At 39.4% G+C, this 26,939-nt stretch overlaps 1 protein-coding gene and 1 pseudogene across 4 annotated transcripts in view; one reads left to right on the top strand and one right to left on the bottom strand.

The window, feature by feature from the left end:
- The window catches only part of AUH (AU RNA binding methylglutaconyl-CoA hydratase), a 146,467-nt gene that overhangs the window by 57,757 nt on the left and 61,771 nt on the right, over positions 1-26,939 (top strand). For 3 of the 4 annotated variants that reach the window (XM_015118076.3, XM_015118073.3, NM_001257675.1), the window contains 2 exon segments: positions 13,385-13,477; positions 15,433-15,489. The exons of the other annotated variant lie outside the window; for it this stretch is intronic. In XM_015118076.3, coding sequence (XP_014973562.3) covers positions 13,385-13,477; positions 15,433-15,489 — 150 coding nt within the window. 4 annotated transcript variants of the gene reach the window in all.
- Positions 7,001-7,508, bottom strand: LOC704640 (small ribosomal subunit protein uS10 pseudogene; annotated as a pseudogene).

Here is a 26,939-nt window from a genome sequence, read left to right as displayed (position 1 = left end):
TAATTATTTCATCTTATCTTCAGGCTGAACCTTCTCCTGCAGTCCTTTCTGTCTGCCGCTACCTGAAATTCCAAGAATCCTGCTGAACTTGCCTGAGTTTGATCCTCTGTCTTTTCTCCCCAAGCTCCTGCTGCTCTTAGGACATCACTGAGAATGATGGAATGAGCATGAGTGGAGCAGTTGGACTGTCTGTTGTGATGGTAAATTAGGACAGCCGACTGATCCTTTGCTAGATTGGGATGGGAGGTCTTGCTAAGGAGTTCAAGTCTGATGTGTGAAGATAGTGATGCTTAGTGGACATCCACGTGCAGATGAATTTGGAGTTGAGGCGGGTTGACCCAGGTGAACTTCGGAGTCATCCGAATGTTAATGCTGTGTCAAGCCATGACCACTGGATGAGACACCTAGGGGGTTACTGTAGAGAGAAAAAAAGTCTGAGAGCTGTGAGGCATTGTGATGTTTAGAGGCTGGAGTGAAATAGGTAGATCGAGAAAGGTCAGCGAGGGTAGGAAGGTAGGAAGAAAATATTCTTACTTGTTCATGTTTATTTTATGTTAGATCCAGAGGATACATGTGCAGGTTTGTTAGATGCATATATCGTGTAATGGTGAGGTTTGGGCTCCTAGTGAACCCATCACCCAAATGGCGAACATTGTATGCAATCAGTAATTTTTCATCTCTCACCCCCTTCACCACTGTCCTCCCCTGTGGAGTCCCCAGTGTCTGTTATTTCCATCTTTATGTTCATGTATACCCATTGTTTTGCTCCCACTTAGAAGTGAGAACATGGCAGTATTTGATTTTCTATTTCTAAGTTATTTCACTAAGGATAATGACCTCCAGCTCCATGGGGCAGCAAAAGACATGATTTCATTCTTTTATTATGGCTGCATAGTATTCCATGGTGTACATATATCACATTAGGAAGAAAACAGTATTCCAAAAGCCAAGTGAATAAAATGTTTCAAGAAGGAGGGTGTGATTAAGTGCTGCTGACAGGCCAAGTAAGATGAACAGTAGGAACTGACTGCTGGGTCTTTGAGACAGTTCGGGTACTTGGCACCACCCAAATCTCGTGTTGAATTGTAATCCCCAGTGTTGGAGGTGGGGCCTGGTGCTGGAGTCATGGGAGTGGATCCCTCATGGGTTGGTGCTCCTGACCTCAGGTGATCCACCCACCTTCGCCTCCCAGAGTGCTGGGATTACAGGCATGAGCCACCACGCCTGGCCAGCAATTCTTAACATAATACATTTAAGATAAAAGTTAAAATTTAAGATAAAAATTTTTACAGAGGAGGCTTTGAGGGGAAGTGGGGCAGTTTGCTCTAGATCACCTGGGAGGCCAGCTGTGAAGTATTAATTTTTCTCCATTTCCTTTTCTGAAGGAAAGTTTTTTGTGAAGACTAATTTTCCATTCCACCCAAACCTGAAGCTCATTGTGGAGAAAGGATGTCAGTTATATTTTTAAAACTTTTTTAGCTTGTAGACAATTGTGCATGTACACAAATACAAATTTACCGGAGCAGAGACAGCCTAAGGAGGGGTTGCGGGGATTGCAGTCACCGCCAGTGACCGAAGGCTGCTGTCTCATTGAGAATCCCACAGGCAGGGTACAGAATAGCATGGTTCTCAAATGTCTTGGTCTCAGGATCCACTTATATACTCTTAAAAATTACTGAGGACCCCAAAAACTTTTTATCTAGGTGCATTAAATCTATTGGGACTGATTATATTAGATATTAAAATTTTGAAAGATGTGTTTAAAAGTATCAAGGGCGTAGTGGGTCACGCCTGTAATCCCAGCACTTTGGGAGGCCCAGGCTGGTGGATCACCTGAGGTCAGGAGTTTGAGAGCAGCCTGGCCAACAGGGTGAAACCCAGTTGCTGCTAAAAGTACAAAAAATTAGCCAGGCATGGTGGCGTGCACCTGTAATGCCAGCTATTTGAAAGGCTGAGGCAGGAGAATCACTTGAACCTGGGAGGCAGTGAGCCGAGATTGTGGCATTGTACTTCAGCCTGGGTGACAATAGCAAAACTCCATCTCAAAAAAAAAAAAAAAAAAAAGAATTGCTTAATAAAGAACATTTTCAAAGTTTGCAGAATTTTTTTGTCAGTCCACCAAGTTGACCTGAATTGTTTATTTATGTTCACTGTGTCTTTTTTGTTTGTTTGAGGGTCGAAGAGATTTCTAAAAGTATGTAATTAATGTAGTTTATTAGATTCAATCCAGTATATATTTTACTTTTTATTTTCCTAATTTGATGTAATTATTAGAAATTGGAAGTGCTGAATTATGGCGTGTGAAAGATTAACTGGTAGAACACTTTACTGTCTTTGTTTCTGGCACAGTGACTTACAGATCTTAATTTTAGTTTTCTTTATCCTCTCACCAAGAATGGTGGAGAATGAAAACAAGCATCTGGGAGTCAGTTATTTCCTCTTACGAGTTATTAACATCCCTCTCCTTTTGAATCATAGTTCAGTATATAGTTTTCTTGTTTTTAGAGGCAGTGTCTCGCTCTCTTGCCCAGGCTGCAGTGCAGTGGCACAGTCATAGCTCACTGTAGCCTTGAACTCCTGGGCTCACATGATCCTCCTGCCTTAACCTCCTGAGTAGCTAGGACTACTCAGTCCACCTTGCCTGGCTAATCTTTTTCTTAGTGGATGGATACAGCTTCTTTAAATATATTGATGTGTTTGGTATTAGGCCTGTCATTATGCTTTTCTGTGCCTTCTGATTTTGGTGATTTTACATTTTAAAAATAATCTTAACTATGTTAGGTGCTTCTCTGGTTTGTTCTGTGTGTGGATTTATTCTAATAATGTTAAGGGTTGTATTTTGGTACTACCTTGTTGTCATTATTACACTTATGTAGTGTACTTGATCCACTGTTTCTTTAGAAAGTTCTATTGAACGATGGCAGAATTTATATATTTCCTGTTTTAAATTCTTCCTTCCCACCTTTCTCTTTTCCCACCCTTTTTTCTTAGTGTTTTCTTTATACAGTAGTTGACCCCTTATTATTAGGGTATGCACTCCAAGACCCCTAGTGGATGTCTGAAACCACAAATAATACCAAACCCTATATATACTGTTTTTTTCCTATACAGACATGCCTATGATAAAGTTTAACTTGTAAATTAGGCATAGTAAGATATTAGCAACAATAAGAACAAAATAGAACAATGTATAACAATATTCTGTAATAAAAATCATATGAATGTAGTCTGTTCTCAAAATATTTTACTGCACTATACTCACCGTTCTTGTGTTGAAGAAGGGATGGAGCAGGATGGTGCAAGATTTTGTCATGCTACTCAGAATGGTGTGTCATTTAAAACTTACATGTTGTTTATTTTTGGACTTTTCCGTGTAATATTTTTTAATTGGGGTTGACCATGGGTAACAAACCTCAAAAAGTGAGACTGCACTTAAGGAGAGGCTACTACAATTTTAGATTTACTCACACCTCTGTTACTTGGTGTACAGATTTTAAATTATATCTCTCCGTCAGCCCTTGTTCATGAAAGCTCAAGAAACCAGTGTGCTTTCTTTTGTTGGCTTTATGATTTTCAGATCAATTAGATCATATAATTCTTTAAAATAGCTTTATCGAGGTGTCATGACATAAAATAAATTGTCCATATTAAAGTGTACAATTTGATAACTTTTGACTTGATTGTGGTGAAAATAGCACCACAATCAAGATAATGAATGTGTCCATTACCTCCAGAAATTTCCTCAGGTCCCTTTACTATCTCTTCCTTTGGCCCCTCCCTGCTCCCCTCAACCTGTCCTCAGTGCCCCTCCCTGCTCCCCTCAACCTGTCCTCAGGCAATTACTGAACTTGTATCTCTATAATTTCCGTATTTTTGAATTTCATGTAAATGCAGCAGTATGTGTTAATTTTTGTACGTATTCCACTAGCTTTTTTTTTAATCAATAGTTTTTTTTTATTGCTGAGTAGTATTCCATTGCCCAGATGTACTACATGAAATACATTTGGATTGTGTTGAGTTTTGGGCTGTTACACATAAAACTGCTACAGACATTTGTGTGTTAAGTCTTCACTACCCTTACGTTTATGAATCCAGTTATGGCCGTTGCTTTCTCAGTAGCATTTTCAATATAGTGGATCAGCATATTATCCTATGGATGGTGAGATTGTCAAGTTCCTTGTGGATTAGCTTAAGTATCCAGAGCTCCTTAAACTGTATTGTGTGTATAAATCACCTGGGTTAAAATGTACATTGTTAAAAATGTAGGTCCTGTTTCAGTGGGTCTGCGATAGGACCTGGGATTCTACATTTATAAAAAGCTTGCAGGTGATGCTAATCCTGCTGTTCTACAAACCATACTTTAAATAACAAAGTTACAGAGCCTGAGAGTTCATGAAGCAAGGCAATAATGGTGAGGTTTTTTTTCCTGCCAAGTGAAAGTAAACTACTTATGGTATGTTATCTTTTCATCAGAAATAGAAGTTCTGCATTTACCATGTTAAGCAGCATTTTAAATGCCAAGAGTTTTGTTACATGTGGAGCAGCAATCAACAGAAGTCATTACTCAATTCTGCTAGTAAGTGTAACCTTCCAGATAAGATTGCTGAGTGGGCATGGGCTTCCCTGCCAGCCTGTCATCTGTGCATTTCCCTTAGGGAGTGTTTATTTGATTTGGAATTTTGGTACGAAGGAGATATTTTGGGGTTGGCCCTTTTGATTTTAATAGTCTATAGAGTCATGTACTGGGAGGCATTGCCACACTGTGGGTTTGGGGGTTTCCAGAGAAAACTCAAGTCAGAACTCGATTACAGTCAGCTGATGGGTGCTTTGCATCCAGTTCCCTAGGTTTCCCCAGTTGAACCCAGTGAACTGTGGTGTTGCTGTAGGTCTCAAGGAATTAGTGGCGCACAGAGCCAGTGTGCGAGTTTCAGCATTTCCCTTTTTCTCAGGTGCATGGTCACAAGTCCTTAGGGGAAGGATGGGAGTATGGCTTACAGCGTTGGGGATCTGGGGTGTGGTAACTAGTGATAGGCAGTAATGGTTAAGAGCAAAACCCTGAAACCAGACAGCCTGTGCTCAGACTGTACCGGGCAAGTAACAGCAGCTCCTTTGTGCCTCAGTGGATCCTCATCTGTAAGTTGAAAGTCATGAGTTCTTACATCATAAGGCTGATAGGAAGTTTAAGTAATATTTGTAAGGTTCTTAGGACAGTGGCCACACATAGTAAAACCTTTTTAAGTATTTGCTAGATATATAAACACATATAGGAAGACAGATAGGGAATTGATAGGCTTAAAAAAAATTAAGCAACTTTTCTCAGGTCTCACAGTGGTAACAGTGGTGGCCTTGAGCCAGGATTTGACATTTCAGCTCCCCACAGTTGCATTCTGTAGCTTTGCTTAAATCATTCAACATGGTATCTGGCATATATTTGATGAAGCAGTGACTGAATTTAGGACTTCGCCCATTTACTAATTTGTGGAGACATGAAGTGTCAGCATAAGCCTAGTATACCAATTTAACATCCCTGAACTCGGACTAGACTATGTCTGTGATGTTCTGGCTTGGGTGTTAGTAATAAAGTGGAGAATAAGCTTGGGTATAGTTACGTTGTTGACCCTCAGTTGTGTTAAAGAATAGATCCTTTCTAATAACTGAATTTTTAAAAACCTTTTCCTGGACATAGGTATATATGAATTGCTTTTTAAAGAAATTGTAGGTATTCTCTTCTAATTGACTAAGGAAGTCACCATCTGATTTATATCAGATCAGATTGTTTTCTAAACATTCTATCATGTTGTTTTAAAGATGCTAAAGGAAATAATATCCTAGTGTGGTGTTAAAATAATGTATTACTGAGTTTTTCCAAATGAGTAATGTATTGCTGAAATTTTCCAGATTTTTCCATGTAATATTTTCAAACTGCCGTTGACCATGGGTAACTGAAACCTCAAAAAGTGAAACCACACATAAGTGGAGACTACTGTAATTTTAGATTTACTCACACCTCTGTTACTTGGTGCACAAGTTTTAAATTATATCTCTCCACCAGTCCTTGCTTATGAAAGCTCAAGAAACTACTGTACTTTGTTTTATTGGCTTTTTTACTTCATTAAGCTGTTTTACTTAATTCTTTAGTTAGAAACATTTTGTAGACAACTTTCTACAATGCTAATTTATGTTAATTAATAAAGAACCAGTGCTTAACCTATTTAATGATTTGAGAATATTAGTATCCCATTTTTCTCGTTCTTTTTGTATGTGGAATCCAAATTTCTTGTCATTTTGTGTTATATATTTTTTATAAGCTTTAGGTACAAGGTACCGTTAAGAGTTGAGGAAGGTACTTTCTGCCTTCATCGTTGAGTATAAAATCTGCAGCACTGCAGTGAGGCTGTCCTCATGCTGTTGCCACCCATGGTCTTACTCTGCATCACTCGCAGTATTAGGGAGGAATTGGACCCTATTCTATGTTGCCCACATGCCTGTGGTTTTAGTTAAATCGGGGATTTGATTACTTATTTTACACTGTTTCTAGGCAGTTTTTCTCTTTTTTTCCTAGTGAAAAAGTAAATTTAGTCCTCTTTTCTGTGTGAATCCATACAGCCTGAAATTACTGTGGTGGGCTTGTATAAAAAAGCATGTGAGAGGGAAGGCTAGCCTTCAGCAATTTTTCTTGATGTAAGTACCCCTTCTGTAAGGAATGTTGCTGGTCTTCATCTGTAAGTTTTTCTTCACAACAGCTTATAGAGTTTTTCCATTTTATTTAGATTTTAACCTAGTGCTAGAATCGAAGTGTCGTATTTGAATACGGTTACCTTTGGCTTTTGGATATGTGCTCCTTTTAAGGTCTGTGATGCCTGAGACTTCTCACTCTTTGAACTCCCATCTCACCAGTGGTATGTTTGCAGCCATGACCCTGGTGTGGGCCTCCAGGGAGCCACGGCCCAGCCAGCCTGCAGGCTTCACTCAGGGCTTGTTTTGTTTTGTTTTGTTTAACAACTGGTAATCAATTTATTAAAATAGTTGACTTAAGCATCTGCAATGGTGACTTCCACCTCAACTCCTGGCTCAATACTGATGGAAGTAATCTGCTTAACAATCTCAGAAGGACTGTGCAAGTCAATGAGTCGCTTGTGGATTCTCATCTGGAAACGATCCCATGTCTTAGAACCTTCACCACAAGGAGTTTTTCTTGTAGTGATTCTCAAAGTCTTGGTAGGCATTCGAACTGGTCCTTTCACTTTCAGGTTCTTTTCCTTTGCGCCTGTGATCAAGTCAGCACACACCTTTTCCGGGGATTTAACGTTGCGGCTCCTTAGGGTGATTCGAATTCGGTGAATTGCCGCCTCCGGCTCCACGGGTGTTTTTCCGGTATCCTTAAAAGCCATGGCTGCTGCGCGGCTTCCTGACCGACTTGTTCCTCGGCGAGAGCGAACAGCGGTGTCAGGAGCAGGAGTGTGCGAACCAAAGATCCGCAAGTCCTACGACCGCGTCTTCCTCAAAAAAAACAAAAAAGGGCTTGTTTTGTTATTGTGATTTTTTTAAAAACTCAGTGATGGGAATGGGAGAATATACATTAGGATGAAGGTGAAGTTTTAGCCAAAATGAAAGATAATTAGGTATTTATTATAATTTTCAGTTAACTTTGATTTTATTTCTATTCTTCTTGAAAGCATAATGCTACATAGGGCCTTTCCCTTGAAATGCTTGATTTCACTGCTTTCTGTAGGAACACCATTCTTCAAGCAAAACCAAATTTAAAAATCATGCGGGGCTGGGCGCGGTGGCTCATGCTTGTAATCCCAGCACTTTGGGAGGCCAAGGCGGGTGGATCACGGGGTCAGGAGATCAAGACCATCCTGGCTAAGACGGTGAAACCCCGTCTCTACTAAAAACACAAAAAATTAGCCGGACGTGGTGGCAGGTGCCTGTAGTCCCAGCTACTTGGGAGACTGAGGCAGGAGAATGGTGTGAACCTGGGAGGCGGAGCTTGCAGTGAGCCGAGATTGCACCACTGCACTCCAGCCTGGATGACAGAGTGAGAGAGTCCGGTCTCAAAAAAAAAAAACAAAAAAAACATGCATCTGACACTAACGTTTTCCTTTAATAATCAGATGGTTCATATTTTTCCAGAAGCATACAAATAACCTACATTATGTGTTGGATTTATCTGAGAACTGAAAGTAGATACTTTAATCTTCCCACTTTCGTAGTCCCTTGACTGTAGTTATCGTAGGCTGCAGGTCCTACAGACTGCTGAAGTGAACCAGAGGCCTTCCTTACAGTTGCTTTTTTCCCTCTTAAAATAGCAAACTGTTTAATTGTTTGCTTTAATTATATTTTTGGGAGCATTTCAAAGGATTATTATCTTCTTTGTCATACCTGGCTCATTTCCTGGTATGAAACTGAAAATAGTATCTGATCCTATTGGTTGCATAACATGCTGAGTCATAATTTCTTCCTCTTGCTGTTGGGAATAGCCATTGCTCATTGGATTTGCAGTTCCTGTTTCATTTATTTGTGCTTATATACAACTGTCATTTTGCTATTCCTTTACGTCTTTGAAATTCATAATGTATCTTTCTAAAGGTGTGTTTTATTGAGTTCCCGCTGTGATTATTGATATATTTTTTTCTTTTTTTTTTTTGAGACAGAGTCTCACTCCGTTGCCCAGGCTGGAATGCAGTGGCGAGATCTCAGCTTACTGCAACCTCAGCCTCCAGGGTTCAAGCAATTCCCCTGCCTCACCTTCCCAGTAGCTGGGATTACAGGCACGTACCACCATGCCTGGCTATTTTCTCTTTTTTTTTTTTTTGAGATGGAATTTCACTCTTGTTGCCCAGGCTGGAGTGCAATGGCACGATCTCAACCCACCACAACCTCCGCCTCCCAGGTTCAAGCAATTCTCCTGCCTTAGCCTCTTGAGTAGCTGGGATTACAGGCATGTGCCACCACGCCTGGCTAATTTTATATTTTTAGTAGAGATGAGGTTTCTCTATGTTGGTTAGGCTGGTCTCAAACTCCTGGCCTAAGGTGATCTGCATACTTCAGCCTCCCAAAGTGCTGAGATTATGGGCATGAGCCAATTTTTGTATTTTTAGTAGAGATGGGGTTTCATCATGTTGGCCAGGCTGGTCGCCAACTCTTGACCTCAGATGATCTACCTGCCTTGGCCTCCCAAAGTGCTGGGATTACAGGCATGAGCCACCACACCCGGTCCCCTCTTTGATTATTAAGTGCTCCCAAGTAGAAGAAATTCTAGATGTAAAAAAACCACATATATCAGGTAACTATGAGACTGGCATGTGCTTTGAGATGATGCATATTTTTCTGGATAAAATTTACTACGACAGACATCTTTTAGGCCATAATTAGGATGATGTATAGCCTTAGAGTTTATAATATTGTAAAATGGCTAATATTTAATTACCCATTGAATGCGAATTAAGCTGTTTTACTTAATTCTTTAGTTAGAAACATTTTGTAGACAGCTTTCCACAGCGCTAATTTATGTTAATTAATAATTTAAAGTACCAGTGCTTAACGTATTTAATAATTTGAGAATTAGTATCCCATTTTTCTTGTTCTTTTTGTATGTGGAACCCAAATTTCTCATCATTTTGTGTTACATATTTCTTACAAGTTGTAAGGCACATGGTGCCTGAGACTTCTCCCTCTTGGAGCTCCTGTCTCCCATCTGCAGGCCCCAGCCCTCACCTCTGGTGTGTCTCTTGGCACCCAGGCTGGCTCCTTTTGCAGTGACCCTGGCATGGGTCTGCACAAAAGGAAACAAGCCCTGGAATTGTTAAGATTCTCAAGGGGACACAATTTTCATCCTCTTTAGAAACATAATTTCTCAAATTCTTTCTTAAAAATCAAGACGAGGTCTTACCCTGTTGCGCAGGCTGATCTTGAATTCCTGGGCTCAGGCAGGCCTCTGGCCTCGGCCTCCCAGAATGCTGGGATTACAGGCATGGGTCACTGTACCTGGCTCAAATTCCTATCAGACTTAAAAATAATTATTATCAATTCCAAAAAGTATAAACATATTGGAGAAATAAGAAAGATACATTTATCTCTCCAGAGATTCCAAGAGTTTTAAGAGCTGTATGTCTGGAAACAGGGATGAAGAACAAATATGTATTTCATAATATCACAGCCTCCAGCAGTTACTTGGTGAGTGACTTTAGCACTCACATAGCAGGGAGGGAGCACCCACTCTTTCTCTGCCTCTGCTCTCTGCACCTTAGAACTCTTTGCAGTTTTTCTTCTCTTTAGCTCCATAGGACTATGTTTATTTAACTATTAAACAGAAGAGGTTAATAATAAAAAAAGAAAAGTAGACAAAATACTAGGTTTGATATAATAGAGGAGGAAGAGGCAGTGAAAAACCTTGAGGTTTGTCCCAGATTAGTAAGGACATTATTGAGTAGCATTGATGTGATGTTAATTTTTGTTTCATATGGGCAGTACGGTGGTGAATCTTCTGATAGAAAAGTATGCACAGAGTGCCATGTAAGCATAGAGGAAGGGACATTTGAGCCTTGACAGACAAGTAGGGGTAGCCAGGCATTGTAGGCAGAGCTGCACCTTGTATACGGGTATTGAGTTTTGAATGGAGACTTTTGGAGCTGTTTTAAGTAGTTTGGGGCTGGGACAGAATATCTGAGGTTTCAGAAGAGATCAGACAGTTGTGCAGAACTTAGTTCCAGGTGCCTACTGTGCCATGCTAAATGTTTACACCATTTCTATCCTGAAGGTAGAATAAATCATTGTACAGTTTTAAATAGGGGAATAGCATGACTGTGTTTACATTTTAGAAAGATTACCCTGCAGGAAAGGTAGAAGGTGTATAGAAGGGTGGCAGATTGCAGGTGAAGGAGATTACTTAGGTACTTCCTGCTGGTGAGAAATGATGGGACGCGGAACTTGGGCAGTAGAAAAGGTCCTTGGCAAGGAGGACATCTGGGATGACTTCTGAGTGTCTTGAGTAACTTGGTGAGTGGAGGTGCTACTAACTGAGATACAACCTAGAAGAATTGGGAAGAAATGGTTTGGACACATGAAGTATTTAAGTGGATATGTTCAACAGGCAGGGGACTGTTTGGGTTTGAGGTAGAGATCTGGAAATCACTGGTGGTAGTATAGGTGGTAAAAGTTGTGGATGAGAATGAGATCTCCTGGGAAGAGCTTTTATTGAGAGGGGAGGAAGGCTGAGAAATTACCAGGGGTAGATGGAAAGGCAGGAAAAATGAGGGACCCAGCAGGCAGTGAATGGAGGAATCCAAGGAGGGAGTGTCCAGGATGGATATCTCTGATCTTCTGAGGCAGTACATTGAATAGATACTGAGTGTTGTCCACTGGCTACAGGGCAATCTTAGAATGTCATTAGTAACTGGAACAAGAATGGTCTTGGTGGTTTGGAGGTGAATGGGTGTGGGTGGCATGGATTTCCTCTACTCCTCTCAGAAGCTGGTCTATAAAGGAGGTGAGCTGGAGGGCCTTAGCAAGGCCTAAGGAAGGCTTCTGACGGGTGAGACCTGAGGTTGGAGAGAGAGATTGAGGAGATCTAGAAATAAATGATCTCTAGGCAGTTTTTTAGGAAGGAAGAGGAGCTGAGAGTGGGTAATCAAAGTCATTACATTCTACTTGTAGTAGCTCTACTTGTAGTAGCTCAGTACATTCTACTTGTAGTAGCTCAAGTTAAACTGAGTACCTTGGGAAGTACTTGCTGTTTTATATTTTTATTGATGTTTCTTTTCTTTTTTTTTCCCAGATAAAATTCACCAGATATTGTTTGCACATTAAACTCATTTCCAGACTACAAGCACTGACATAGCTGTTATTTTTTTCACAAAGTGTTCTGGCAAGAACATTTTGAATTTGTCCTGTCCTTTCAAGTCCCTCCCCATCCCCGACCCCTAAATGTTCAGACAGGTACAGATAGTGAAATACTGCCTGTGCAAAAGCCCGTTCCACGCCCGCTCTTCTGGGAGAGCTTCGGGCGGCAGCTGTGTGTATGTGCCCCTTCCTGGCCTTTTCAGACTCGATCTCGAATAATTCGGATGAATTCCTTTGTTTATGAGTAAGACTCAGTGTACTTCAGCAAATTTGTATATTTTAAAAGGGGTCAAGGAGTGAACCTCTGGGGGATTTTACATATCAGAATGGAAGAGAGAGATTTTGGGGGATAGTTCATTTTTATTGTTTTTGTTTGTTTGTTTGTTTGTTTTCTTTTTGAGACAGCCTCACTCTGTCATCCAGGCTGGAGTGCAATGGCACAATCTTGACTCACTGCAACCTCTGCCTCCCAGGTTTAAGCAATTTTCCCGCCTCAGCCTCCTGACTAGCTTGGATTACAGGCACCTGCCATCATGCCTGGCTAATTTTTGTGTTTTTGTAGAGATGGGGTTTCACCATGTTGGCCAGGCTGGTCTTGAACTCCTGACCTCAGGTGATCCTCCCACCTCAGCCTCCCAAAATGCTGGGGTTACAGGCGTGAGCCACAGCGCCCGGCCGACAGTACCTTTTTAAAATCCACTTTCTGTTATATATTAACATTGGCCAGCCTTGCTTCACATTCCCATAGTCAGATATAAAATTAATAGAGTTCGGCTTTTCAGAATAACTGATAAAACTGGTCACTTTTTGAACAGGTTATGAGAATGCAATCTGTATGTCATAATTTACAAAAATTATATTAAAATAATACTCAGTTTCTGGACTGAAGCAAGTTGAGCTTTTAGTTCTGTGACTGGCTGACGCCTTTCCAGGCGTGCTTATGAGCCGGTTCTCAGGGCATCTTGCCTCTGAAGTGGAAGAGCCTGATTGTTTTCCAGCTCCCGTTCATAATGTTAGGGCCCCTCACTAAATGACAGCTCACGGGCCGATGCCACAGCAACTACTTGGACAGTTTCTTTCTTGTTTGAGCAGATGTCCTTCTTTGAATGAGACAGTCTCGTTCCAAACACTGAAGTAGCCCATAAAGGATCATAAATTTCACAATTATGTATAAGTCATTTCAATTTGAACTTTGTATGAACCAAACATCTTGTGAAAGACTTCTGGTTCTAAGATTAAGAAATCATAGAACTGTGATTCTGTTAATTCAACAAAAAAAGGTTTATGAAAGTAATTCAATAATATGGGAAGGTTTAAAGACATTGCACATACATGTGATGGAATGCTATACGGTAATCATATAATATTTTTGAAGAATAATGGTGGAAATGCTTATATTTTGTTAAAGGTAAAAGAGATACAAAAGTCTGTATATGATCTCCCATTTAAAGCATAAATTTACAGAAAAAAATTTAAAATGAATTACACAGTGAGGTAATGATCTTACTAAGGAAGCATAACATTTTTCTTTCCATTTCAGCTAATCTTCCAGTACCAACAATTGCAGCAATAGATGGACTTGCTTTAGGTGGTGGTCTTGAACTGGCTTTAGCTTGTGATATACGAGTAGCAGGTGAGGATTAATCTTGTTAAAAACATAATTTAAAGAAATGAAGTTTGTGTGTACTCTTCAGGTAATTTTAAATATTTTATTCTGCTTCCTGTTGTTGAGTAGAATATTTTCAACAAGTCGCTTGTTGGGCCTGATGGTGTTTTCAAAATTCCCACCTGAAAAAAGTCTTCCTTTGTTTCTTGCCAGGATTTGGGTCAGGTAGAACTGAGTTTGAATCTTAGGTCCTGGACCAGGCGCGTGGCTCACACGTCTCTAATCCCAGCACTTTGGGAGGCTGAGGTGGGAGGATCACTTGAGCCTGGGAGTTTGAGGCTGCAGTGAGCCATGATCGTGCCATTGCACTCTAGCTCAGGTGACAAAGGGAGACCCTGTTTAAAAAAAAAAAAAAAAAAGATTTAAAAAAGAAAGAAAGAAAGGAAAAGAATCTGAGGTCCTCCCCTTTTTAGGCCAGTATCTGCCTCTTTAGAGGAAATGGGGGAAATGACTGTTGCTGTTGTGAAGATGAAGCCATTAATCTATGGATGTTAGTCCAAGCACTAAATCACCATTAGCTACAGTAATCATAACTTCAATCTCTTTGAAGTCCACTTTCTTCCTGAATGGTTTTCTGAGGATCTTATGAGGTGAGTAGAAGAAGAGTGAAAAGAATTAGTGCTAAACACTTACTGTGTGCAGTCCAGGCAGCCAGTGTTATTCTAGCGCCTGACATGTATTCACTCACTCCCATCGGCATAACAGCCCTCAGAGCGGGTACTTTGGGGCACTGGAGGAAACTGGAGAAGAGAGAGGGGAAGTAACAAGCCCCAAAGAAGTGACTGAACTGAGATTTGAACCCAGACTGTTTGGCCACAGCCCACACCCTTGTTACTTCATGAGAGCAACGTATGCTAATCTCCCATATTTATCGTTGTGGTCACTATATTCCTGTATAGAGACTCAGCTCTGCCTGTGTCCTTGGGCTCTGAGTCAGAACTGGGCACAGCAGACAGCAGTTGTCACTGTTCTTCTCTTGCTTTCCATTATCGTTTCTGATGTGGCTGCATGTTAAAAGCAGAGCTGCCAAGGCAGAAGGATTGATTGAGGCCAGAAGCTCAAGAGTAGCCTGGGCAGCATAAGGAGACCTCATCTTTACAAAAGATTTCTTAAATTTTTAGAAAAATGTAATGTCAACATGATTCAGTTTCTTGGGATTTCTGGTTGCTAGTCCATGTGTATTTTTTTCCTCCTTTTCACTTCATTTTAGGACTGTTTTCTTCATTTAGGACTGTTTAGGACTGTTTTCTTGTAATGAAATCATTGGATCTTAAATGGAAAAGCTAAGGTACATGTAATCCATTTCTGAAGGAATACAGGTTTTGGAAATTAGAATATGGGAAGTAGTCTAAGTATATTTGGATATGCAAATAAAAAAGTTATTAAGATATTTTAAAGTAGCCATGAAAACAGACATAAAAAGAGGAACCCTGTCCACCTGTCAGAATAGTGAAACTATTTGTCAGAAGGTAACTAAAGACTGGGTCTTGAAAAGTTGCCATAATCTGATATGACCCATTAAACTCTTTGGTCTGGGAGACTATATTCAGGCAACTGAAGAATTTGGACTTGTCAGATACTGACAAGTCTGCTGATCCTGAATAATTAATGGATCTAAGCCTCCAAATATGATTTGGCAATATCGGGTTTAATAATGGAGTTACAGCCCTGTTCTTATGAATCAAAAATTAATTCACTGCCAAACAGTTTTTAACAGAAAATATTGTGTGACTCTCCTAATGCGTGTCATTTAGAGTGCTTACTTATTTCCATAACAATGCCTTTTAAAGTGATTTTTTAAGAATTTGTGGTATCAATTTAATTAGTAAACAATATTTTTAGTGTATCTCATAATTTTTTCAGGCAGTCATATTTGAATGTGATGATATCGATGATACTTAATTTTCTTTCTTTCATTTTAGCTTCCTCTGCAAAAATGGGCCTGGTTGAAACAAAACTGGCAATTATTCCTGGTGGAGGTATGAGTAGTTCACGCCCATTTCTCAAATTCTTGATTTGTTTTTAGAAACAGGGCAATAAGGCAAAATCATGTTAATTGGAAAGGCAATGTTTTGGGTAAAGAGACAATGGTATATTGTTTGCATCCCTAGCAAAGTCCCCATTCAAGTTACAGGCATACCTAAGAGATTTTCCCCACCGCAATGAAACAAATACTGCGATAGAGAAAGCCACACAAATTTTTTGGTTTCGCAGTACATCTAAAAGTTATGTTTACACTATCTGCAGTCTGTTAAACATGCAGTACCATTATGTCTGAAAGCACAATGTACTTATCTTAATTTAAAAATACTTTATTGCTAGACATTCTAATGGTCACCCGAGCCTTAAAGGAACCATAATCTTTTTGCTGGTAGAGGGTTTTGCCTTGATGTTGAGGCTGCTGACTGATGAGAGTGGCGGTTGCTGCAGGGTGGAGGTGCTGTGGCAATTTCCAAGGACAGCAGGGCAGTTTGCCACATCAGTTGACTCTTCCTTTCACAAGAGATTTCTCTGTAGCATGCACTGCTGTTTGATAGCATTTTATCCATAGTTCTTTCAAAATTGGAATCAGTCCTCAAACCCTGCCACTGCTTTATCAACGAAGTTTATGTCGTACTCTAAATCCTTTGTTGTCATTTCTGCAGTGTTCACAGCATCTTTATCAGGAGTAGATTCCATCTCAAGAAACTGTTTTCTTTATTCATCCCTGTATTAGTCTGTTTTCATGCAGCTAATAAAGGCATTTGTGATATTGGGTAATTTATAAAGGAAAGAGGTTTAATGGACTTCTACATGGCTGGGGAGGCCTCACGGTCATGACAGAAGGGAAAGGAAGAGCAAAGGCATGTCTTACGTGGAGGCAGGCGAGAGAGAATGAAAGCCAAGCAAAAGGGGAAACCCCTTTTAAAAAAACCCATGAGATTTCCTGAGACTTATTCACTACCATGAGAATAGTATGGGGGAAACTGCCTCCCTGATTCAATGATCTGTCACCATTTCCCTCCCATAACGTGGGAATTATGGGAGCTACAATTCAAGATGAGATTTGGGTGGGGAGACAGCCAAGCCAGATCAATCCACAAGAAGCAACTTCCCATCCATTCCAGTTTTATCATGAGACTACAGCAATTCAGTCATGTCTTCAGGTTACTCTTCTAATTCCATTTCTCTTGCTGTTTCCACCACATCTGTAGTGACTTCCTCCACTGAAGTCTTGAATCCCTCCAAGTCATCCATGAAGACTGGAATCATCTTCTTCCAAACTCCTATTAATGTTGATATTCTGGCCTCTTCCCATGAATCATGAATGTTCTTAAATGGATCTAGAATGGCAGATCCTTTCCAGAAGGTTTTCAATTTAATTTGCCCAGATTCATAAGAGGAATCACTATCTATGGCAGCTATAGCCTTATGAGATGTGGTTTTTGTTTTGTTTTGTTTTGTTTTTTTGAGACAGAGTCTTGCCCTGTCACCAGGTTGGAGTGCAGTAGTGCGATCTCAGCTCACTGCAAGCCCTGCCTCTCGGATTCAAGGGATTCTCCTGCCTCAGCCTCCTGAGTAGCTGGGACTACAGGTGCACACCACCATGCCCAGCTAATTTTTGTATTTTTAGTAGAGATGGGGTTTCACCATGTTGGCCAGGATGGTCTTGATCTCTTGACCTCGTGATCCACCTGCCTCACCCTCCCAAAGTGCTGGGATTACAGGCATGAGCCACCACGCCTAGCCTGAAATGTGTTTCTTAAATAATAAGACTTGCAAGTAGACTGATCCATGGGCTGTGGAATGGCTGTTATGTTATCAGGCATGAAAACAACATTCATCTCCTTGTCCATCTCTGTCAGAGCTCTTGGGTAACCAGGACGTTGTGACTGAGCAGTAATATTTTGAAAGCACTCCTTTTTTTTGAGCAGTAGGTCTCAGCAGTGGGCTTTAATATTCAGTAAACTATGCTGGAAACCATATGTACTGTCATCCAGGTTTTATTGTTCCATTTATACAGCATAAGCAGAGTTAACTTAGCATAGTTCTTAAGGGCTCTAGAAGTTTGGGAACGATAAGTGAGCAGTGGCTTGAACTAAAAGCCACCAGCTGCATTAGTCCCTAAAAAGAGAGTCAGTCTGTCCTTCGAAGCTTTGAAGCCGGGCATTGACTTCTCTTCTGTAGCTATGAGAGTCCTGGATAACATCTTCTTCTAATAGTAAGCTGTTTTGTCTACACTGAAGATCTGTTATTCAGTGTAGCCACCTTGATCCGTGATCTTAGCTAGATCTTCCGGATAATTTGCTGCAGCTTCTACATCAGCACGTGCTGCTTCACCTTGTACTTTTCTGTTATGGGAGATGGCTTCTTTCCCTAACCACCATAAACTAGCCTCTGCTAGCTTCCAGCTTTTCTTCTGCAGCTTCCTCACCTCTCTCAGACTTAACTCTAGAATTGAAGAGAGTTAGAGTTATAGTTAAAGAGAGTTAGGGCTTTGCTCTGGGTTCAGCTTTGGCTTAAGGGAATGTTGTGGCTAGTTTGATCTTCTTTACGGACCACTAAAACTTTCTGCATATCAGCAATAAGGCTATTTTGCTTTCTTATTATTCCTGTGTTCACTGGAGTAGCACTTCTAATTACCTTCAAGAAATGTTGCTTTGCATTGGCAACTAAGCTAACTGGTGCAAGAGGCCTAGCTTCTGGCTGATCTCAGCTTTTGACATACCTTCCTCACTAAGCTTAATCATTTCTAGTTTTGATTTTGATTCCATGTGAATCTTTGCTCCACTTGAACACTGCAGAAGCCACTGAAGGGTTATTCACTGGCCTAATTTCAATACTGTCGTGTTTCAGGGAATAGAGAGACCCAAGGAAAGGGAGAGAGATGGGGCAACAGCCGGTTGGTTGAGCAGTCAGGATACATGCATTTATTGGTTAAGTTTGCCATCTTATGTGGGCATGGTTCATGGTGCCCCAAAATAATTACAATAGTAACATCAAAAAGTAATGATCACAGGTTACCATAAGAGATACAATAACAAAAAGGTTGGAGATATTGTGAAAATTACCAAAATATGGCACAGAGACATGAAGTAAGCATGTGCTGTTGGAAAAATGGTGCCAATAGACTTGCTTGGTGCAGAGTTACCATTAATTTGTAAAAATACAGTTATCTGTGAAGTACAACAAAGGGAAGCACAACAAAATGAGGTATGCCTGTATGCCCTATTTTTAGCCTATGTAGACAGTGAAGATGGTGCTTCTTAAGTTTTAAATTACTGTGCTAATTTTATTTTTGTTGCTGTTTGGATCTATTTTCCTACAGAATTATACAAACATTTTGAAGCTTTTATGCATGCATTTAAACGTGTGTGTCCTCACCAACAGCTTCATGTAGACAGTGAAACCCCAAGTGGAAGAAGAAGAGAGGTGCCTGGGTGCGGTGGCTCACGCCTGTAATCCTAGCACTTTGGGAGGCTGAGGCGGGTGGATCACTTGAGGTCAGGAGTTTGAGACCAGCCTGGCCAAAATGGTGAAACCCTGTCTCTACTAAAAATACAAAAATTAGCCAGGCATGGTGGTGAGTGCCTGTAATCACAGCTACTGGGGAGGCTGAGGCAGGAGAATTGCTTGAACCCAGAAGGCGGAAGTTGCAGTGACCCGAGATCGCACCACCGCACTCCAGCAGCCTTGGTGACAGAGCGAGACTCCATCTCCAAAAAAAAAAAAAGTGTTCCCAGGCTTTGTACCACCTTTCTTGTGTTTCTCTGCAGTGAGACAAAAGTTGGGGTTAGTAGCCTGAACTTCGAACTGAAGAGGTGTTGTTTCTTCTGTTCCTGTGAAGAAAACAGATGAGCTTCTGTTCTTGAAAGAGCCATTTAAGAAAACATCTTTCCAAAATTGATAATGAAATCTTGCATCACCCAATAAATCTGAAATTTTTGGTCTTTTGATTCAGAGAATTTGGAGGCATTCCCATTTTGTGAAGTCATTCTTTCAAAAAGTATACTTCATTTAAGGATATGCATGTTATAGTAACCTTCCTTGGAACTTTTTTTTTTTTGACACGGAGTCTCACTCTGTCTCCAGGCTGGACTGCAATGGCACAGTCTTGGCTCTTGGTACCTTTTATGTATGCTAAATGATGCTTAGAGTATGAATGAAACAACAGTAACAATGTAAATATTAAAGTCAATGTTGAACATGGCAGACATGTTTGCATATGAATTGGTTAAAATTGTATGGTTAACCTTATCATTATAAGAGTGTTTATTCTGATTATGGTATATAGGTAGAAATTTAAAACATAGGTTACAGTGAAATTGAAGACTGCCCAGATCAATGTGTAAGACTCCCCATGTTTTCTACTTTGGTAATTCATGAAAATGTTATTCTTTTAGGCCAAAAAATTTAATATATACTTATTCTGTTATGCCTGCCTTTTCACTGTGATTAATAAAAAAACACTAGAAGGATTTATAAGACAATGGATCAACTTAAAAAGAATTCCCAGATAACTAATATGTGAAATAAAGCAAAATTTAGGAAAAGGGTGATGTGACATGTTTCTGAAATTCTTTTGAGAAGTAAGCATTTATTGGTAATGAGGATGTAACTAACCCTAGAAGATAGAAAGAGAGTAGCTATAGTGGGTTGGATGGCATGCGCCCCCCACCCCACCCCCACAACAAACACCAAGAGATGTCAACCTGGAAGGGGAAGGTTCTTGCACATGTAATTAAGGATCTCAAGATGAGATCATCCTGAATTATCTGAGAGAGGCTTAAATCCAAAGACAAGGGGTCCTTATAAGAAAGAGAGAGACACAGAAGAGGAGAAGGTGATGTGAAGACAGAAACCGAGCGCGATACTACATCTTCAGGCCAAGGAATGCCAAGGTTTGTCGGCAGCCATGGGAAGCCAAGGGAGAGAGGCATGGAACAGATTTTCCCTCAGAGCCTCCCGAAGGAACCACACTGCAAACACCTTGATGTTGGGTTTCTGGCCTCCAAAACTGAGAGAGTATAAATTTCAGTTGTTCAAAGGTACCAGGTTTGTGGTAATTTGTTACAGCAATGAATACAGCGACTTTTTGGTGATGTTTACATAATTTTGGGAGACAGATGGGGGTTAGTAGGTGGCAGAAATTTGGAGTGGGAGCAAGATGAACTTGGTAATTTGGATATTTACTGTGTCTTGATTATGAAAAGTTTTGTGTTACAACTACCAGAAGATAGAGAGCAGTGTTTGGTTTGATTAGATGAAAAAAGATTGATTATGCTATAACAACCTCTTCCGTCTTGTCTTGTAAACTCACTGTGCCATACCGTATGAGGTCTAGAAACTAGAATTTTTTCCCAATATACTTAAGTTCTTTAGGGTCCTCTTCAATAGTGGGTGCATTAATTAGAACCTACTTTTTATAGATTTGATTGAATTTGGACTACATATTCTGATGAATAGAATTATTTTTCTAGTTTCTATTAAATAAATTTATTGTAAAAGTCAGAATGCTTTGACATTTTCCCATGTACTTACAAAGGATGGTTGTCTTTCTTTTTTCTTTCTTTTCTTTTTTTTGTTTTTTTTCTGGAGATGGGGTCTTGCTTGGTCACCCAGGCTAAAGGACAGTGATGTAATGATAGCTCACTGCAGCCTCAAACTCTTGGGCTTGAGATCCTCCCACCTCAGCCTCTGCAGTAGCTGGGACTACAGGTGCGCAGCACTGCACTCTAATTTTCTTCTCTTTTTTGTAGAGACAGGGTCTATGTTGCCCAGGCTGGCCTTGAACTTCTGGCCTCAAGCAATCCTCCTACCTTGGCCTCCCAAAGTGCTGGGATTACAGGCATGAACCACTGCACCTGACCTTGTTTTTCCTAAGTGAGTTTGAGGAATATATTTTCGTTCCTCTTTTAATACCATGAAGCTTTCAAGTTCATAGCTCATAAAATGTTATATAGCATTGAATTGTTTAATGAAAATGAAAATCAGATTCGTTTTCATTATTAATAAAAATTTCAATAGTATTCACATTTAGATAAGAGATGCACAGAATTTTTGGTCTACTTTTAAATTAATATTACAGTTCTTAAAGTGCCCTAGGTGAACCTGTTCTTTTGAAATAGCAGAGATTTTTTTTTAAAATATGCTTTTGTGTTTATTACCTAAAGGAGCTATTCTGAAATTTTTATGCAGAAAAATCCTCTTCTGCTCCATCCACAGAAGATTTTTTATCCATAGATATTTTTGCCATCTCCTTTCTTCTCTTTCCTTTGTTATAAATGATAGGAAAAGACTGCTTTTTTCAAAAATTGTGTTTTTAAATTGGTGAATTTTGCCATGCTTAAAGTGATCTCTGAGATATCCTCCTTTTGGGTATAAACGTTTGTTAACTGTTATAAAGAGCTTTCTATAATAGACACAGTAGACGGTACTTAATTTTTTTCTCCCTTCTTGGTAGATATCTTTTGGTTAAAAGAAAATGCGTCACTTGCCTCCTATCATAGAGGCTTGTATGAGCAGCCAGGGGTGCAGTCACCAGGGAAGGCCTTTGCCAGCGAGCCTTGCTCCGCCGTTAGCTGCTTCCGCTCTTCTTCTTCCAGCGAGCCTTGCTCCACCGTTAGCTGCCTCCGCTCTTCCTCTTTTCCAGATGAGCAGATGCTGACAGCCAAAAAGTAGACAGAAAATAAGCGCGGAGAATTCAGATATGGGGAAAATATTGTGGGAAAAATAGATGCTTAATTTTTCTTCTTAATATTATGGAGAAAGTAAATATCTTTGGGTAAAATACATGATTTGTAGCCACTCTAGAAAACAGATGTTTAAAATCTGACAAATAATCTTCCTGTAAGTTATTACTGCTCCATGATTTCATACCGGGCAGCATTTGTAAATTAATCCAAATGAAATTGTATCTCCTTATTTGAATTTCCTGTACATTCGATAAAGACAAGAGAATTAACATGATGCTATTGATTGTCATATCATCACTTCTGGCCTTTTCTGATAGCACTGTACAGCAAAACAATTTATCAAAAAATAGTATTTTGTTTTGTTTTGCTTTCTTAACCTGAGCTTGGACCTGCATAGCAATATGTTGATTTTTAAGGTATGTTTTATAAATTTAAAAAATGCTATTTTAAAATAATTACTTTGAAGAGATGGTAATATTTCTAGTGAGAATATTAAGGGACCACTGCTATCATGTAGTTTTTAAATTAGAAGGCTCAATTTCAGTTTTTATTAGAATATTGTTTAGTATCAAATGACTATTAAAAGTATATAGTGCAATAAAAAGAAAGATGTGAAGGAATGTAGAAACATTAAAACAAAATCGAACCTCCTTCAGTAGTAGTTATGTCAGATGTAATTAAAAGATGGGATGTAATTTGACTATCAAATACTTGAACCAGTGCTTTTATTTGTAGTATATATGTGTATACATGTTTTTGATTACAGATGTTAAACACAAAGTGAAACACTATTGATTTGAAGCACTGGCCAATTTAAAAATAATTTAAATGGTTACCCCAGAACCTTGTCATAATTTTTTTGGGGATTTTTGTACAATATATAGCCCTAGTTTCGTCTCCAACATTCTCAACTTTAAGAAAGCATTTGCATTTCCTGTCCTCTCCTAACTGGGAGAATATGCAAATGTTATAAAATAAAATTCTCTTTTAGAAATAGGTCCTAAAACAGTACTTTCCTGTAATACATTTACAAGGGTGAAATACAAGTTCAGAGGATTAAGATCCTTTTATTTGACAGTGTCTCTTTAAATTTACAGAGAAAATAGTGGCAGATTTTCTAATTCCTGGTCTTTGTTCTTACCTCTTCTACTGGAGGTTTTGGGGTCTGTGTCAGGAAACCTTACTATTACTAAGGTAATTTGTTAAGGCTTTTTGCTTGGGTGTACACCACTGGGATTGAGATGCTTTGTATTTCCACTGCTCTGTGAATTCATTTTTTATTCCCCCAGCTTCTGGGGGGAGATATATTCAAACTAGGATGTTTAAATAGCAGTAAAACACACATTTTTATACCCTTTACAAAGATCTGTTCCTTCCATTTTCTTTCTCCTTCCATTCCCCAAATCCTTCTTTCTCATAGAAAAATTTCAAAATATAAGCATTAAATATTTCAGCATACATTTTCTAAGAATCAAGAATGGTCTCTTACATAACCAACACTATTATCGCACCCAAGAATATTAACAGGAATTTAGTAATATCATTTAATATACGATTCATAATTGGATTTCTCCAGTTGTCTGTAGCTATCTTTTTGTATTTTTTGCAGTTCAGGATTAATTTTTCATTTGGTTAAATTTGTAATTTTTTCAAATCTAAAAGAGTACCTCATTCCTGTTTTTTGTTTTCTGTGACACTAATTTAACTTTTCATTTTGCAGTAATTTCAGATTTACAGAATAGTTACAGAGATAGTATAAATCATTCTTATGTATACTTGTTTCCTCAAATATTAACATATTGTAGAACTGTACCACAGTTATCAAAAGTAGACGGTTAATACTGATACGTTATTACTAACTAATCTGTAGACCTTCAAATGCTGACACTTTTCTTACAAGTGTCCTTTTTCTGATTCAAGACAGTTTAGGACTCCATGTTGCATTTAGTTGCTGCGTCTCCTTTGTCTCTTGTATTTAATCAAGGTATAAATTTGTATTTAATCACCTTGACAATTTAGAAGAGTGTCAGTCTGTACTTTTATGGAATGTCTTTATTTTTGAGTTTGCCTAATGTTTCCTCATGAATAAATTAAGATTATTCATTTTTGGCAATAATTGCACAGAAGTGATGCTGGGTTCTACTCAGGGCATCCTATTGGGGTTGCATGATGTCTATGTGTCTCATGATTGGTGGTGCTAACTTTTCTTTTAACCTGAAACATCTTACTCACCAATTTTTTTAAGGGATTAAGTATTTTATTTTTCTAACTGACAAGTACAAATTCTGTGTATAGTGTTTTCACATATATCTACACACACACCTTGTGAAGTGATTAAATTAAGCTAATTAGCATGTATTACATCATATACTCATTTGTGTGTGTGTATATATGAGGTGAGAACACATAAGATCTACTCTCAGCAGTGTTCAGGTATATAATGTGTTATCATTACCTGTGGTCACTATGACATACAGTAGATCTTTTGAACTTACTCCTCATCTCAAAATTTTGTGTACTTTGGCTAAGATCTCCTCAGTGCAGGCAATTGTCTTACTGAGGCTTGCTCATTCTAGATTTAACTTAATATTTCCTCATGGTTAGGCTTAGGTTAAGACATTTTGCCAAGAACATTACATTGTCAATACTGCGTGTTTCATGTTGTGTTTATTATATGATTCCCAGTATTAGGTCATCCCACTTTGGGTGATGATATCTTTGATCATTTGGTTGGGGTAGTGACAAATGTGGGCATATTTTTAGGATTATCTTAGAAACTTTTCAGGAAAAGAACCTATAGTAATTACTGTTGGCTGACTATTTCCAAATTTAAAAAGAAAGGAAGAAGGAAAATTAGAGCACAGAGGTTTCATGGAACCAGAAAAAGAGACCGACTCCAGTTTTGTCTTTTTTCCCCTCCCTGGGTGAGGGGTCTGGGGCGTTACTCTTCATCATTGTTGGCTGTGTTCAGCACTAAGGCAGTCTTTGGCACGTTTTGCTGGAATTCGATTTTAAATCCTGTGAGTGTGCGTAGTCCTGAGCACAGCAGTGATTTTGAAAGGCTTTGTTTATAACCTTTGTTGAGATCCTTTTAGAAGTTCCGTCAGAATCTGAGCTTATTCTTTTAAATATCCTCAGCAGTGACTCATTTTTATGAAGGTAAATTTGATTTTCATAAATATCAAAAGATCATTCTGTGCCAAATATGATTAATAAGGTCATACTATTTCAGGAAGAACAAAAGCATAACAAAAGTAAGAACGATTTTTTATTTAAAGAGGCTTATATAATGTTGACGTTTTACTGATGTGAAGAAAGAACAGCGTAGTTGGGTTTAGTGTAGCAGTTCCCCAGGTGACTTCCTTAAAGCTGTCACTCATTCAGCCCTCTGAGGTCTAGTGTATTTATTAACATATGAGTATTATCAACATACCTTGCGTATACACAAGCACACACTACAAAGTCTCATCTTTTTATACATGAAGTGTAATTCACTGATTAGTTCTTTTTGTGTAATTAGGGTGGTTTGGGAGTTACCTGCCGACTTTGTACTGTGTACAGGCCGTTTTGTTAGTTGCTGTGGAGTAAACAGGTTTATGTGTTAGTTGCTGTGGAGTAAACAGGTTTATGTAGGACTCAGTAATGCTCCCCTGGAATTGATCATCTAAAATCTGTCAGGAGGTGAAACGTGTACAAACATCATAACTGCCCTTTATGATACTGTTGTTGTAGTCAGACAGGGATAAAGCGGTATAAAGCTGGGAGTCATGAGTTCAGAAAAACAATGTGGCTTCTGTCAGCCATCACCAAGATTTAATAGATGACGAGTCCTACAAGGTGGGTCCCTGGCTACTTCTCTGACCTCAGCTCCTGCCACTGCTCCCCTTGCCCACGTACCGTTTTCTAGGCATATTGACTCACTTGTCTTAGCAGACATTTGTTGAGTCATGCACTGGTGTAACACTGGGGATACAGCCTGAACAAGCAGAGGAAGATTCCTGCCACCAAGCAGTTACCTTCTAGCACAGGGACAGTAGATGTGGCAAATTATAAATTGTGTATTACGGCAGAAGTGGAAGGCGCTATAGAAAAAAAAATAGGGGAAGGGGTGCAAGGAGAGTGTGGATTTGTAGTTTAAAACCAAGAGGTCAGAGCAAACCCCATTTAGAAGGTAACATTGAAATAAAGACTTAAGGGAGTTGAGGAAACTAATCATACAGATATGAGGAAGAGCATTCAGTCAAAAGTATCAACTAGTAAAGAGGCCTTAGATGGGAGTGTGCTTGGAATATTCACCACATCACCACAACCATAGCAGAGAGGAGGAGGAGAGTGATAGGAGATACTGTCAGAGAAGCAATAGGGGAGTCAGATCTAGAGGTCTTATAGCCACTGTCAGGACTTTAACTTTTACCCTGAGTGAGAAGGGGGCTCACCGTAGGTTTTTCAGCAGAGGTGTGACGTGCTGTGACATGCACTTAGATATTTGAAGGTTCATTGGCATCACTGTGTTAGGAGCAGACGATAGTAGGGCCAGGTTAGAAGCAAGAAGCCTATTCCTGCCAGGAGCCTGTTGCTGTAGTTGAAGTGGAGGGTGATAGGGGCCTTGACTGGGACGGGAATGGTGAAAGTAGTGGGGTGTGGCTTAGATTCTGGTATCTTTTGAAGATGGAGCCAAGAGAATCTCTCGACAGACTAGATGGGGAGCATAAAAGAAACAGATGTAAATAAAGAATGACTCCAAGGATTCTGGC

This window comes from Macaca mulatta, chromosome 15 (assembly GCF_049350105.2).
Source record: "Macaca mulatta isolate MMU2019108-1 chromosome 15, T2T-MMU8v2.0, whole genome shotgun sequence".
Classification (NCBI taxonomy): domain Eukaryota; kingdom Metazoa; phylum Chordata; class Mammalia; order Primates; family Cercopithecidae; genus Macaca; species Macaca mulatta.
The sequence above is the reverse complement of the archived record's forward strand: the minus strand, read 5'-3'. Positions and strand labels throughout refer to the sequence as shown.